Consider the following 17,133-nt stretch of genomic DNA (forward strand, 5'->3'; position numbering starts at 1 on the left):
GCACTGTATTGTATGGCTATATGTACACTATATGACTGTACACCCACCAATAAGCAGGGGTGGACTGGGAACTTAAAGTGGCACTGGAAAAAAAAATCTAAAAATGGCCCCATGTTGTAAGCAGGTCTAAATTTACAGAATGTTAAATTTGACAGAAGTAGATGGGGCCAGCAATACCGTAGTGCAAAACAAAAAAACGTCCCAACAGCACAAAATACTACCTCAGCCAAACCAGATAGGCAGGGAGCATCAGATGTTTATGTACCTGGCTGGTGGCCAAGAAGAAGGCTTAGGCTGCCCTCTGGGTATCGGCCCACAGGGAAATTTCCCCATGGTTAGTCCACCAATGCCAATAAGGGAGTGCCAGCAGAGGATAAGGAATCATTCAATGCAAGTCAATTCTTTCTACTTTGAATAATAAGTGATGATATGTGTATGTATTTGCAGAAGAAAACAGAATCAACTGCAAGTAGAAGATTCAATTTACAAAGTCAATGCAATGATAAGAGCAGAGGCAGCAGCTTAACACAAAACCACCACATGATCAGGACTCCACCATGGGTAATTATATCAAATAAAGCTTCGCTATCTGCACAAGTTGTCAGGACTGAACCCAATATCTGCTATTTGTGTAGCAACTGTGCTCTAAAGTACAAGTATCTCATAGACCGTGTGTCTACACAAACACCTGTCATACCCTTGTTCATAAAACCCATTCCTGTTCACATTTTGAAATACTCAATGTACTTCACTAATTTTCTGGCATACAAAAATTGGGGCTTTTTTCAATGTTACACCACTGTGTAACTGACAGGGTTAATCGGAAGGGTACTGACTCCTCTGGACCATCAGGTTTACTGTATTTTATGCCAAAACTGTAAATGATGTAAATGATAGCGCAAATCTTTGCCCATTTATAGATTTGCTTCAGACATACTGCCTGGTAGGGTTGATCATGGAGGGAAACAACTAGGGTTGAGCGAACCAGAACTGTAAAGTTCGGGTTCGTACCAAACTTTAGGATTTTTGGACCCCGGACCTAAACCCGAACATTTCATTAAAAGTTCGGGCTCGGCGAGTTAATGGCGCTTTTTGGAAGGCTGCAGAGCATCCAATAAACAAGCGTTTAACTCTTGCGCCCTTAGAATCTACTAATGTCATGGCTGTGATTGGCCAGTGCAGCATGTGACCCAGCCTCTATATAAGCTGGAGTCACGTAGCGCTGCACGTCACTCTGCTATTACTAGTGTAGGGAGAGGATGCTGCTGCTGTGAGGGAGAGAATAGGACAGAATCTTTAATCAGAAGTGCTTGTTAACTCAGCAATCTACATAGATTTAGTTGTGTGGGTGCAGTGCACAATCTTTTTACCCTGCCCTGAGCCCAGTGACACAGAAAAAGAACTTATCCGTCTGTTAGTGAGGTGGGCCGCGGCAGCAGCGGACATTTTATGCAAGTTCTGTGCAACAGCACACCATATGTGCTTTTGTGACATTCAAATCCAAGCTTGAAATACTGCAATAATAATCTGGTTTAAAAAAAACACCCATTTTTGGGAATATCCTACATCTGGTGCCTTTGCAGCATTTTTCAGTGTGCAATTTAAGCTAGAAATACAGCAATAATTTTCTGGGTTTTAAAAAACACCCTTTTTGGGCAAAATACAAAATTTTACAGCTCTTGCTGCATCTATACGTGTGAAATTCAAACGTTATATACTGCTGTCATATTCTGTTATTTAAAAAACACCCATTTTGGGGCAAAGTACTTAATATTGCAGCCTTTGCTGCATCTGTGATTGTTAAAAACAAGCTTGAAATACTTCAATAATTTTCTGGGTTTTAAAAAACACCCATTTTTTGCAATGCCCTCCATCTGGCACCTCTGCCGCATTAGTCAGTGTGCAATTTAAGCTAGAAATACAGCAATCTGTACGTATGAGATACACGCTTTAGATACTGCCGTGCTATTCTGGTATTAAAAAAAAAACACCCATTTTGGGCAAAAATCGTAATTTTGCAGCCTTTGCTGCATCTGTCATTGGGAGATACACCCTTTAGATACTGTTGTTCTATTCTGCTATTAAAAAAACACCTATTTTGGGCAAGATTCTAAATTTGAGAAATATGAGGAGAGCGTCAAATAAGGAGCCTGGTCGTGGTGCTGCTGGTGGAGCTCCTGTTGCAGGGAGAGGACGTGGTCGATCTGTGCCAGCTAAACGCACAAGTGAAACACCTTCCTCAGGTGCGAGTAGGCGACAGAAACTTCAGCAGTATTTGGTCGGGCCTAATGCGGCTCTACGAATGGTGAGGCCAGAACAAGTACAGGCGATAGTAGATTGGGTTGCTGACAGTGCGTCCAGTTCCTTTACAATGTCTCCCACCCAGTCTCCTGCTGAAAGATCAGAGTTGGCACCTGCAGCCGATGTCCATCAGTCTTTCACCTCACCCCCTTGCAAATCAGCCAAGCAGTCTGAGCCCCAAGTCATGCAGCAGTCTCTTCTGCTTTTTGATGACTCTGCTAGCAGGATTTCCCAGGGCCATCCACCTAGCCCTGCTCCAGAAGTGGAAGAGATTGAGTGCACCGATGCCCAACCACTTATGTTTCAAGAGGAGTACATGGGAGGACCACCGAAGCACGTCTCGGATGATGACGAAACACAGGTGCCAACTGCTGTGGCTTTCGAAAGTGTGCAGACTGACAAGGAGGGCAGCGGTGAAGACTGGGTGGAAGATGATGTGGAGGATGATGAGGTCCTCGACCCCACATGGAATCAAGGTCATGCGAGTGACCTGAGTAGTTCGGAGGAAGAGGCGGTGGTCGCACAGAGCCACCAGCACAGCAGAAGAAGGAGCAGGGTGCAAAAGCGAAGTGGCCATCCCCTAGACAGTACGCCTGCTACTGCCCACCGCAGCTAGGGACCGAGCACACCAAAGCCATCTCCAAGGAGTTCCCTGGCTGGCAGTTCGTCAGACAATGTGCTGACGACAAGACACAAATGGTTTGCACAATGTGCAATCAGAGCCTGAAGCGAGGCATAAATGTTCTCAACCTGAGCACAACCTGCATGACCAGTCATCTAAGTGCAAAGCACGAGCTGCAGTGGATTAGACACCTCAAAAACCAAGAAAGGTCTCTGGTTCCTACTGATTCCTCTTCTGCTGCAGTCTCGGCCTCTTCATCCACCTCTGGAGTGACAGTGCCACCTGCCACCCCGAAAACAGAGGATCTGCCAGCAACACCAACACCTGGGTCACCAAGCATCTCCACAATGTCCCACGGAAGCGTTCAGCTCTCCATATCCCAAGCACTGGAGCGGAAGAGGAAGTACCCACCTACCCACCCGCGATCCCTGGCCCTGAATGCCAGCATTTCAAAATGACTGTCCTTTGAAATGCTGTCATTACGTCTGGTGGAGACGTAGAGTTTTAAAAGCCTTATGGCGGTGGCTGTCCCACAGTCTGTAATGCCCAGCCGCCATTACTTTTCCAGGCGTGCCATCCCTTCCCTGCACAACCAAGTGGGGGACAAAATCAGGTGTGCACTGCGCAACGCCATCTGTGGCAAGGTGCACCTCAATACGGATACGTGGACCAGTAAGCACGGTCAGGGATGTTATATCTCCATAACAGCACACTGGGAAAATGCAGTGGCGGCTGGGCCTGAGGAGGATAGCAGTTTGGCGCATGTCCTTCTACCACCGCGGATTGCAGGGTGCTTCAGTTTGCTTCCAGTTGCTTCCTCCACCTACTCCGCTTCCTCATCCTCTACCGGCTCCTCATCCGGTCAGCGTAACACCTTCACCATCAACTTCAGCACAGCCAGGGGTAAACGACAGCAGGCAGTTTTAAAACGTATCTGTTTGGGGGACAAACACCACACCGCGCAGGAGCTGTGGATGGGCCTTGAACAACAGACCGATGAGTGGTTGGTGCCAGTGAGCCTCAAGTCCGGCCTGGTGGTGTGTGATAATGGGCGAAATCTCATAGCAGCTCTGGGACTAGCCGGTTTGACGCACATCCCTTGCCTGGCGCATGTGCGGAATTTGGTGGTGCAGAAGTTCCTTAAAAATTACCCCGATATGTCAGAGCTGCTGCATAAAGTGCTGGCCGTCTGTGCGCGTTTTTGGCGTTCTCACCCTGCTGCTGCTCGCCTGTCAGTGCTGCAGTGTAACTTCGGCCTTCCCGTTCACTGTCTCATATGCGATGTGCCCACAAGGTGGAACTCCACCTTGCACATGCTGGACAGACTGTGCGAGCAGCAGCAGGCGATAGTGGAGTTACAGCTGCAGCACGCACGGATGAGTCGCTCTGTGGAACAGCACCACTTCACCACCAATGACTGGGCCTCCATGTGAGACCTGTGTTCCTTGTTGCGCTGTTTCGAGTACTCCACCAACATGGCCATTGCCGATAACACCGTTCTCAGCATTACCACTTCTATGCCTCCTTGAAAAAACGCTGCTGGCGATGATGGAAGAGGATGTGGCACAGGAGGAGGAGGAGGAAGAAGGGTTCCGGCCAGTCATTCACAAGTGGCTCTGAAGGTGGGTTCCTGCACCCACAAACGCCAGGTACACAATTGTCCAAACAGGGCACAGTTCTGGAGGATGACGAGGTAGAGGATGAGGAGATGGAGGAGGAAGAACAGTGTTCACAGCAGGGTGGCACCCAGACCAGCTCATGGCCATCACTGGTGTGTGGCTGGGGGGATACAGAGGACGCAGACATTACACCTCACACAGAGGACAGCTTTTCGTTGCCTCTGGGAAGCCTGGCACACATGAGCGATTACATGCTGCAGTGTCTCCGCAACGACCGCTGAGTTGCCCACATTCTAACAAGGCGAAGGCAGAGGAGGAGGAAGAGGTCGCCAATGCAGCTGGGGCACCGCCAGCACCTCAGAAGGCAGGGTTCGTATGGCCGAAATGTGGAAAAGCTTTGTCAGCACGCCACAACAACCAGCACCACCAGCTGATATGGAACGTCTTAGCAGGAGGCAGCATTTCAGCAACATGGTGGAGCAGTATGCGTGCAAACGCCTTCACGTACTGAATGACGGGTCTGCCCCCTTCAACTTCTGGGTCTCCAAATTGGGCACATGGCCTGAGCTTGCCCTTTATGCCTTGGAGGTGCTGGCCTGCCCTGCAGCCAGTTTATTGTCTGAATGTGTGTTTAGCATGGCAGGGGGCGTTATCACAGACAAGTGCAGCCGCCTGTCCACAGCCAATGTGGACAAGCTCACGTTCATTAAAATGAACCAGGCATGGATCTCACAGGACTTGTCCGTACCTTGTGCAGAATAGACATGTATATTGGCCTTAACCAGCCATTGTTATACTACAGCACAATTGCTCATTTTTGTATTTTGGATATTTCACACTCTTTTGCAGTGTACCCTAATTAAAAAAATAAAATAAAAATTAAAACCAAAAACCAGTGTTGGCTACCTCATCTTCCTCCACCACTGCTTCCACCTACACCGCTACGTCCACCGCCTCCTCAAACTCCTACTCCATGTGGACCTGTACCTCATAAATCAAGTTTATTTTTTTTAATTTGTACATATTTTATTTTATGTAATTTCACTAATTTGTCTGTTACATTTTCGGGTGAAATTCACCACTTTTTGGGTGTGATATACCCCGGCTGTATCTAGTAGACAGGTAACATTTCACTAATTTGTCTGTTACATATTCGGGTGTAATTCACCAATTTTTGGCTGTGATATACCATGGCTGTACCTAGTAGACAGGTTAAAAAATTTCACTAATTTTTCTGTTACATTCTTGGGTGACATTTTACCATTTTTGAGGTGAATAAACCCCTGCTCTGCATAGGTGACAAGGACCAAAATTTTTAAAAATCATCTGTTCCATTGGTGGGTGACATTAACCCATTTCTGTCCATGAAAAACCCCTGCTCTGCATAGGGGACAGGGAATTAAATTTGTAAAATTCGTCTTTAATTGGCGCTTTCATTCGATCCTTCTGCTTTAATAACTTGTCCCATATTTCAGCTCGATCACATTGCAGCCATTGACCTTCCTTGGATGTGGTATCCCTTTCTCATGCTCCCTCTCCGGCATGGAACCCTGATTCGCCGATAACTGTGATCAGCATGGTAGGCTCAGAAAAGAACATCGAAAGTTGATAGAGAAGATATCCAAATGGATCGTGGACGTCTCGATCAGGCAGAAGTTATCTAGAGTCAACAAAGCGGCAGCAGGGCCTCTCCTGTCTAACGTTTCTAAATCCAAAATACTCCAGTGATATTCCCTATAATTTTTTATAAATCATTCCAATAACAGGGCATCTTAAGAGTCCTGTATTGTTATTTATCGTCACTACCTCCCCGAGTCGGGAGTGGGTAATTGCCGCACGCCCCCGCCTTTCCTTCAATTCTTCCGTTTTAATAGCTTCTCCCACATTTCCGCTCAATCACAATTAAATTTCATCCATTGATCTCCCTTGGATGTGGTCTCTCTTTCTCACGCTCCCTCTCCGGCGTGGAACCCTGATCCGCCGCTAACCGTGATCAACATGGTAGGCGCAGAAAAGAACATTGAAAGTTGATAGAGCAGATAACCAATTGGATCGTGAAGAGGGGCAGTATGTTTGCACATGCCTACACAAACTGACTGATGGGTCTGCCCCCTGCAACTTCTGAGTCTCCAAATTGGGCACATGGCCTGAGCTTGCCCTTTATGCCTTGGAGGTGCTGGCCTGCCCTGCAGCCAGTGTATTGTCGGAACGTGTGTTTAGCACGACTGGGGGAGGGGGGGTTATCACAGGTTATATTTCCCAATGTTTTGGAGTGTACCCTAATTGAAAAAAATGTAAATAAATTTAAAACCAAAAAGCAGTGTAGGCTACCTCCTCCTCCACCGCCGCTTCCACCTAGATCACCACATCCACTGCCTCCTCAACCTCCTACTCCATATGGACCTCGTCCTCCTAGATCAAGATTATTATTTTTACGTATTGTATGTTATTTTAAGTAATTTCCCTATCCACATTTGCGAAGCTCTTAACCACATTTCGATGCCATTTGCAGCCCTCTAGCCCTTTCCATGACATTTTTACAGCCATTTTAGTGCTCAAAAGTTCGGGTCCCCATTAACTTCAGTGGGGTTCAAGTTCGGCCGAACCTGTCGAACCCGAACATCCAGGTGTCGGCTCAACTCTAGTAACAACTAGATCTCCCCCATTGCCACTTACTCTCCTTCACTGATTGACAGGGCGAGGCTTCCTCACTGCCTTAATGCCTGGCCCTGAAATCTTGCGCACAAGCTAGTGATTGTACAGTCAGCACATGTGCAAATGTATTATCGCCAGTGTATGCGTAAGATTTCAAGGGCAGGCAGTGGCGCAATGGGTAAATAACAGATGACTATCTTGTCAACGCTCTTAGGAGTAGCCCGCTTAGTGGCACAGTGAGTCCACACCTGCTGCTAGTAACACAGGAACGATCCAGCACAGAGCATAAGATAAGATGTTCCAGAATTGTTGGGAATACACAGACATGTCAGGAATGTCAGTAACACCATTCCACTGTATACATATATACTAAAGATGAGTGACGTGTTGGTAAATTTGACTTCACCGAATTTTACAAAAAGTAGTGGGTGCAATGATGGGGAGCAGCGATTGCACAGCCCCCATAACTGTACCCCTCAGATGCCGCGTTCATAGCTGATTGTGGCATCTGACAGCAACACAGTGTAAAATAAAAATAAAATAAAAAATCATGCTTACCTCATTCATTCGATCACAACGAGCCGGCTGCCAGCATTTTGATCGAAGATAAAGATCTAGCACAAAATCTTGCTCGGCCCGTGATGACAAGAGATTTGGTGCGAGATCTTCAGTCAAGATGGCGGCTGCCAGCTCATCGCGATCAAATGGATGAGGCAAGTATGATTTTTTTTTTTTTTTTACAGCCATTCAGGAAAAATTGATTCGCTAGCACGAAGCACAAAGAAATTTGGCTTTGCGGCAAATCGAATTTTCCCTGAAATTAGGAAATTCGCTCCACACTAATCTATGCAAACAGACTCATATTTTTTTTCTTGGTAGAAGCCAGAATCAGATTGTACAGCAGCGGGAGCCCGGACGCACACAGGTATCAAGCAGATGCAACAAAGGCCACATCCAGTGACCGTTCCAAAAGTCCTAGCTGCTAAACAGGTAAGTGTCATTAAGTCTAATAAGCAAATGTGTACAGAAGGTCTTTGCAGTCATCTCCACTGAATCTTTGTATGGAAACCATTATTCCTTTTTTTTAACTTTTTTATTACTGAAGTGTGTCTTTCATTCAGCAGAGGCAGCAAGATGGAGATCCTGCACTGGTAGACAGAATGACGTATGATTCCTAATATTTAACCCCTTACGCCGCTGCCACTAAAGGGTACAGCACAGGCAGCAGTGTATTAATACACTATACCTGTGGATGGAAAGCTGAGGTGCTCTCCTGCAAAAACAGCAAACTCTGGATAAAACTGTAAAGCCTGTATACATCTAGCGATAATCGGGCAGATCATCGCTCACAAGCATTCGTAGTAACGCTCGTTACCGCTGCTGTGGCAGTGTAATACTGACGCTGATTACCTGATCAACGTTCATCGGGGTATCGTAGTCTTTCAGTAGGTTAAAAAAATCATTGCTTGTCAGTGGCAGATTGTGCTGTGTAATCACCCTCTGCTGCCGGCAAATAATGATTCTGTATGGGGACAAGCGATGGCACTAGCAATTTCTCCTCTCCATACTGAGGAGGAGATTGCTGCATGTAATAGCAGCGGTCTCCTCCACTGACAAGCAGGTGATTGTAGGAAGGAATGCTTCCTTCCCGACAATCGTCTGCCATATCTGCTGGTGTAATTCCAGCCTAACCCTGAGTGATTAAAAATAAAATCCACTGCTGAATTCATAGCGGAAAACAACCATTTTCCATCATGAAATCTGCCATCAAAACACAATCAATAGCTTTTCGTTGACTTATCCCCTACCCGGCAGGTGCCATGAATGAAGAAGGCTCCATAGCCACCGAGTGCTTGCTGTTTTAAACAGCAGGCACCCAGGACTAATGTCCACGACTGGCAGTAATGCTGGTCGTGGAGTTTTGACCCTTCAGATCCTGTAGTCAAACGTGACCACAGCATCTGGATGTACTAAAACCCGGAAGGGAGCGCTTCTGGATGAGCTCCGGCATTCCCCGGCGAGGATCGCGGGAGACAGATGCATTGTGCGGCAACATCTGTCCTGAATGAATATAAGCTGCCGCACAATAGTTTCGATGGAGCCCCTGCCTGTGACAAAGCTCCTTAGGAATATAGGGGGTCATTTATGGAGAAATATATGCCACTTTGTGGCGTATTAAATGCGCAGATTTTGTCACAAAGGGGTTTTGCAGCAAAATCTGGGACTTTTCCCCGCTCATGGCACTTTTTTGAGGTGGAGGGAAAAGAAGGGGTGGCGTGGGCGGGGAACAGGGCGGGTCCCCAGGCCCGTCTCATTTATCATTTTCTATGCCAGTGTATGGCGTGGAAAATGGTATTAAACTACACCAGAAAGTGAGCTGGCATACTTTAAACCATGCTGCACGGCCGTCAGCTCAAAGCGACAAAGTTACAGTGCCTTGCAAAAGTATTCACCCCCCTTGACTTTTTTCGGATTTTGTTACATTACAGACTTAAGTTCAATGTTTTGTTAATCTGAATTTTATGTGATGGACCAGAACACAATAGTCTAAGTTGGTGAAGTGAAATGAGAAAAATATATAAATAAAACTATTGTTTAGAAATAGAAAACAGAAAATTGGCATGTGCGTATGTATTCACCCCCTTTGTTAGGAAGCCCATAAAAAGCTCTGGTGCAACGAATTACCTTCAGAAGTCACATAATTAGTGAAATGATGTCCACCTGTGTGCAATCTAAGCATCACAAGATCTGTCATTACATATACACACCTTTTTTGAAAGGCCCCAGAGGCTGCAACACCTAAGCAAGAGGCATCACTAACCAAACACTGCCATGAAGACCAAGGAACTCTCCAAACAAGTAAGCGACAATGTTGTTGAGAAGTACAAGCTAGGGTTAGGTTATAAAAAAAATCAAAATCTTTGATGATCCCCAGGAGCACCATCAAATCTATTATAACCAAATGGAAAGAACATGGCACAACAGAAAACCTGCCAAGAGACGGCCGCCCACCAAAACTCACAGACCGGGCAAAGAAGGCATTAATCAGAGGTGCAGCACAGAGACCTAAGGTAACCCTGGAGGAGCTGCAGAGTTCCACAGCAGAAACTGGAGTATCTGTACATAGGACGTCAATAAGCCGTACACTCCATAGAAATGGGCTTTATGGCAGAGTGGCCAGAAGAAAGCCATTACTTTCAGCTAAAAACAAAAAGGCACGTTGTGAGTTTGTGAAAATGCATGTGGAGACTCCTAAAATGTATGGAGGAAGGTGCTCTGGTCTGATGAGACTAAAATTTCAACTTTTCGGCCATCAAAGAAAACACTATGTCTGGCGCAAACCTAACACATCACATCACCCAAAGAACACCCTCCCCACAGTGAGACATAGTGGTGGCAGCATCATGCTGTGGGGATGTTTTTTAGCAGCCGAGACTGGGAAACTGGTCAGAGTTGAAGGAAAGATGGATGGTGCTAAATACAGGGATACTATTGAGCAAAACCTGTACCACTCTGTGTGCGTGATTTGAGGCTAGGATGGACGTTCACCTTCCAGCAGGACAATGACCCCAAACACACTGCTAAAGCAACACTTGAGTCGTTTAAGGGGAAACATGTAAATGTGTTGAAATGGCCTAGTCACAGCCCAGATCTCAATCCAATAGAAAATCTGTGGTCAGACTTAGATTGCTGTTCACAAGAGCAAACCATCCAACTTGAAGGAGCTGGAGCAGTTTCGCAAGTAGTGTTGATCACGAATATTCGAATTTCGAATTTTTATCGCGAATATAGGTACTTAAAAAATTCGAGAATATTTGAAATATAGTGATATATATTCGTAATTTCGAATATTCGATAAAAAAAAATTATCTTCTCGTTTTTTTTTTGTTTTTTTTTATATTCGATTTTTTTTTTTTTAAATCAGTACACATGATCCCTCCCTGGTTCTAGCTTGTGGGCCAATAAGAAGGCTGCAATATACTTGACTTTAGGAGTAGTGTTGTTTGCGAATTTAGCTCTATATTCTTTTTTTTTCGAATATTCGCTATATTGCTATATATTCTTGTTTTAGCAATATAGCGAATATTCGAAAAAAAACGAATATAGAGCAATTTAGCTAATATAGTGCTATAATCTTTTTTTTTATAGTTGTAATTTTTTTCCAATCTGAACTTCAGATGAGAATAAAAAAATTACAACTATTAGACAAAGAAGATTATAGCACTATATTAGCTAAATTGCTCTATATTAGTTTTTTTCGAATATTCGCTATATTGCTATATATTCTTGTTTTAGAATATTACGAATATAAAAAATAAAATAAACGAATATAGAGTCATTTAGCTAATATAGTGCTATAATATTCTTTGTCTAAAAGTTGAAAAATTCGCAATAAAAATGTGAAAATTCGAATCTGGAAATTTGCATATTACACCATCATTACCTTGCCGATTTTTGGAGTAAAACAAAATCGTAGAGTATAACGAATATTCTAATTTGCGAATATTCGACGAATATTCTACGAAATATTTGCGAAATATCGCAAATTCGAATATGACCCCTGCCGCTCATCACTATTCGCAAGTAGCAATGGGCAAAAAACCAAGTGGTAAGATGTGGCAAGCTCATAGAGACGTATCCAAAGTGACTTGGAGCTGTGATTGCCGCAAAAGGTGGCTCTACAAAGTATTGACTTTAGGGGGGTGACTAGTTATGCACATTGACTTTTTCTGTTATTTTGTCCGATTTGTTGTTTGCTTCACAATAAAAATAAAAAAAATCTTCAAAGTTGTGGGCATGTTCTGTAAATTAAATGATGCAAATCCTCAAACAATCCATGTTAATTCCAGGTTGTGAAGTACCAAAATACGAAAAAGTGAAGGGCTGTGAATACTTTTGCAAGGCACTGTATGTAGTGGCCTGGACCTCTTTATAACTTTGTCACATCCAGCGCATGGGGATTAAGACCAGAGTATAAATCGCCGGTTTTAATAAATGACCCCCAAAGTGTATTTTTCATACCCTCCAATGCTAGTGCATTGGAGTGTATGAGAGAAGCAATCTAATGATTACTTGTTACAGTTCCCTGGGGGAATAACAAAGTGTAAAAAAAAATAAAACATGTTTTTAAAAAAATATATATTTTTATCAAATATACAAATTCTAATCATCCCCCTTTAACCGAAATGTAAAGGAAAATATATAAACAATAAAAAATACACATCATAGGCATCACTGCATGCAAAGATGTTAATAAGATATGAGTTGCCATTTTTGGATCACTTCACCTCCCACAATTTTTTTTATAAAAAGTGATCAAAAAGTCTTACACACCCCAAAATGGTATCAATAAAATGTACAGATCACTCCGCAAAAAATGAGCCCTTACACAGCTCTGTACACATAACTACAAAAAAGTTATAGGGGTCAGAATATAGCGATGAAAAGACAAAAAAAAATTATCAACTCCCTCATGATCTCTGCACAGAGAATGCATAGGTCAGCTCCAGACCATTGTGTCTATGGTACCTGTGGCTGCTGTCAAAGAACAGGAAGTATTGACATACTTTAAGCTTAGTGGACAGTGTGAAAAGTACAAGATTTTAGGATTCTTTTTTAAATATAGAGATATGAAAAAAGAAAAATCACCAAAAATTCTAAAAAAATATGTTTACATAAAAAATGTATTTAAAGAATAGGTCATGTTCTGATGGTACATTCCCTTTTACGCCTAGGTAAGAGCAGTATACGGTACTGGCATAAATAAGTATGCCTGTATATTGTAAAAAAAATCTATCTATGTTCTAATAAAAAAATATATTGTATAAAAGTACAAAAAAAATAAGAAATTTTATTAGAAGACACATATACCGTTATATAACTTAACCATCAAAGATTTGATATTCCCATAAAAGTCATTACATGTACTATAAATATACTGTAAAGATATACACTTATTTTAGGAGAGTGATAACTTACAAAATATGGAAGAATGGTGTCTATTTTTGCTTGTTACACTTTTCTTTAAATCATCTTTATTTTTATTTCTTTATGAACTTTAGTGGCTTAATTTTTTTAATAACATTTTTGTGTGGGAAAACCCAAAAATTTATATTAATACAAATTAAGTGCTAACTCCACTGAAGTTCATCGAAGTGGTTTATTCACCTATGTGCAGACATTTCAGTCCTATCACAGGACCTTGGCTAGAAAAAGGTCCTGTGATTGGACCGAAAGATTGTCTGTACATGTGTGGGTAAACCATTGTCATTGGCTTTCAGGGGAGTGCTCTGACTTAATAAAAAAAAAACTAAAAACAAAGATTAATAACCATATGTATAATTTTCTATAACTTTTTGTAATTAATGTTAAACAGAAACATTGTAATCTACAGACTGTAATCACAGAGCAGTGCCACAGTTGCAAAAATAGAAGGCCATTTCTATTGTCCCAGTTTCTGAAGTGGTATTACTAACTAGTCACAAGACTCATAAGTTATAAAATATTCTAGAGAAATACTGGTTGCTTCAGAATTAAGATAAGATGAAAATGTAACTTTTTTCTGTAAGATAAAGTATAGTATTAAAATAAGATAAAAAACTGACATTGGCAAAAATAGTAACCCTTGCTTTTAATATTTAATTTTGTTCAATATTTCCCTAGAAAATAGAAGCAAGAAGCAATCAATGCCCCGGTATACAAAAATATAAGGACAGCCAGGAGGACCTAAGCCTGGCAGAAAAACTCCAGCAACAGCTACAAAGCTTCAATGATAAAACTCCAAGCATGGCAAGTTATAATAAGTATTGATTCATGTTATAACCATGTAAATTACAATAATTCCATTCCATTACCATCAGCTGACAGAATCTAGGAGTAACAGTCTGAAGATTTTTAACAGCAAACTGCTGAAAATTTTTAATGAAGACCAATTGACAAATATATTTTTTGCCCAAAGTGAGTAAAATGCAATCACAAGAAAATTGCCTCAAATGTGTCCATAGCCTTTAATGTAAGTGAACTTTTTCAGCCAGCTTCTGTTCCTTAAGTGCCTAGAAAACAGGCCTTCACTGTGAAAGCTCCTCCCCTCTCTTTTGAGTGACAGCTGTAGAATTCAACCAGTAGCCAACTACAGCTGTCAGTCAGAGCAAGGGGAAGGGGTCGTGAAGCAGCTCAATGCAGAGAGCACTTCTCCGTGAACCTCCAAGGCACTTAAAGGGGTTCTCCGGGAATTAAGAAAATGAAAATACTTAAATATTACTTTATTATAAATACTGTATATTCTCAAATTACTTCGCAACACTGAGGTAAAGAGCTGCCTCATCCTCTTCCTCCTCTCTACTAGTCAGGGATTATGATCCTAAATACAGATAAGAACTTTAGCTGAATCTCTAGGGAATTTAGTTCATGAAGAGACATGAAGTACAGAGAGGACGGACAGGACAGACTGTGGTAATGTGGGGCTGTGGTAATGGAGACTGTAAACAAGTGCTGCTGCTCATTAGCCACACCTCACATGTCTCCTCATCATCTTCATTCCCACAGAGATTCACCTGTGTTCAGGATCATGATTCCTGACAAGCAGAGCAGAGAGGAGGATGAGGCAGCACTATGGTTCATTGTGGTGAAGTAACTTGTCCTCTTGTGTGATTTTATTTCTCCTAATGATTTCTCCCTAGACAATGCAAGCCAGTAATGAAAGCTATTTGTGAATATATTTATTATAAAATAATATTTAAGTATTTTCATTTTTTAATTCCTGGAGAACCCCTTTAAAGGAGCAGAATTAGTGAAATTAAAAGTTCATATTCACACTACTCCTGATAATAAAAAGGTCTGAAAAAAGCATGGTTGTCCTGCCAAACCAAACATCAACAGTATGATTCTGTATAGTATTCAATCCCATTGTATTCATGCTTTTCAGACATAACCCCTAACCTGATTCTCTTACATAGAAGCAAAAAGTGATTGATCACACAAAAAGCGTGATGTGTTTTCATGTTTTTTCCCTATCTTCCTTGAGCAATAACTTTTTTATTTTTCTGTTCACATAGCCGTATGAGGGCTTATTTTTTGCAGGACGGGTTATACTTTCTAATGCCCCCATTTAATATGGCATACAATGTAGTGTGAAGTGGAAAAAAACGCAATTCCTCCACCACTTTACGGGTTTCATTCCCACGGCGTTCCACTTGTGGCAAAACTGACCTGTGACCTTCATTCTCTGGGTCAGTACGATTACAGTGATACCACATATGTATAGGGTTTTATATCTAAATAGTGTAAATATTTTTTTTTTCACATCACCATATTCTGACCCCCATAACTTTTTTATAGTTATATCTACTGAGCTGTGTGGGAGCACATTTTTTGTGGGATGACCTGTAGTTTTTATTGATATCATTTTGGAGTGTGTATGACTTTTTGATCACATTTTATTTAAATTTTTGGGGTAAGAGAAGCGATGAAAAAATTGCAAATTGTCCATTTTGACCCTTTTTTCTGTTAAGCCATCGCCGTATTGGAAAAATATTTTTATATTTTAATAGTACGGGCGTTTTAGGTCGTGGTGATGCCTATGATGTTTTTATTTTTTTATATAATATAAGTTATTTATGAATTTATTTTTTATTCTACGGAAAGGGGGGTGATTTAAAATATATATTTTAATATTTTTTATGGTTTTGAAGCTCATATTTAAGCCTAAAAAATCCTTTTTTTTATTTTTATTCTGAACAATCATGGATTTTTTTGATCCAGTATTTGTACAGAATTGCTCATTTCTTATGTTGGCCTCAATTGCAGCCTCTTCAGAGAGACCCAGCGCATTGAAATCAATTACCTTATTGGTAATCCTCATTGGCCGCAGAGGATGCTGGTAAGAAGCCTGGAAGTGCAAGCTCACTTGATCACGGCATCTAAAGGCTTTAATGACAGTGATTGGCATTATTGCCGGTCGCGAGCAACGCCATGCTTGCACTTTGCGTGTACGGCACTGGTAGTGAAGGGGTTAATGAAACTAGCTTTCTTATGCATTCAGCTTTGCAAAAATTATTTTGTCAAATAATACATCCTGAGCATTGTTTGGTATTTAGTTCCAATCCACCCTATAGTCTTCATCTCTAATTGCAAAGACTATTCTGTGTGCCACATATCTATACTATTGAGTATTGGGTCTTTGCTGGCACCAGACACTATTAGTGTGCGGTACTCCACTATTTATCACAGTACTGGTCATGTATGACCACTGGCACTAGGACATTCTCAAAGGAGATTAAAAGAACAGAAGGGGGTGCCATAGACAAAAGAGAATTTTTGAATTATTCTTTTTTTTATTATTCAAAATTTAGTCTTTGCCTGATCCAATAGAGAATCTGAATATTTAAACTGCAATCATGAGACAAACCCTTAACAAAATCATAATTAAATATGTAAAATGTAAACATACCCAAGAATAAGGCTGAGTCTACACTGTGACTTTTTGTAGCATAACTGATTAATTTTAACTATTGAACTACAGCTACAGTCCAAATGAATGCATTCAGTAGTTGAATGCAAATATGTGGACTGCAGCCATCATTCAATAGTTAAAATCAATCAGTATGCACTACAAAAAGTAAAGTGTAGCCCTGGCCTCAAAAAATACACTGCTCAAAAAAATAAAGGGAACACAAAAATAACACATCCTAGATCTGAATTAATTAAATATTCTTCTGAAATAATTTATTCTTTACATAGTTGAATGTGCTGACAACAAATTCACACAAATTAAAAAATGGAAATCAAATTTTTCAACCCATGGAGGTCTGGATTTGGAGTCACACTCAAAATTAAAAGTGGAAAAACACACTACAGGCTGATCCAACTTTGATGTAATGTCCTTAAAACAAGTCAAAATGAGGCTCAGTAGTGTGTGTGGCCTCCACGTGCCTGTAT

At 41.7% G+C, this 17,133-nt stretch overlaps 1 protein-coding gene across 1 annotated transcript in view; it reads left to right on the forward strand.

Annotated features, from left to right (window-relative positions):
* Window positions 1-17,133, forward strand: part of LOC120991051 (cytokine-dependent hematopoietic cell linker-like) — a 156,568-nt gene that overhangs the window by 128,627 nt on the left and 10,808 nt on the right. The window contains exons 11-13 of the mRNA XM_040419944.1: window positions 448-561; window positions 8,077-8,187; window positions 13,861-13,986. Of these exons, the coding sequence (XP_040275878.1) occupies window positions 448-561; window positions 8,077-8,187; window positions 13,861-13,986 (351 nt within the window). The remainder of the gene's footprint in view (window positions 1-447; window positions 562-8,076; window positions 8,188-13,860; window positions 13,987-17,133) is intronic.

Source organism: Bufo bufo, chromosome 2, assembly GCF_905171765.1.
Source record: "Bufo bufo chromosome 2, aBufBuf1.1, whole genome shotgun sequence".
Taxonomy (NCBI): domain Eukaryota; kingdom Metazoa; phylum Chordata; class Amphibia; order Anura; family Bufonidae; genus Bufo; species Bufo bufo.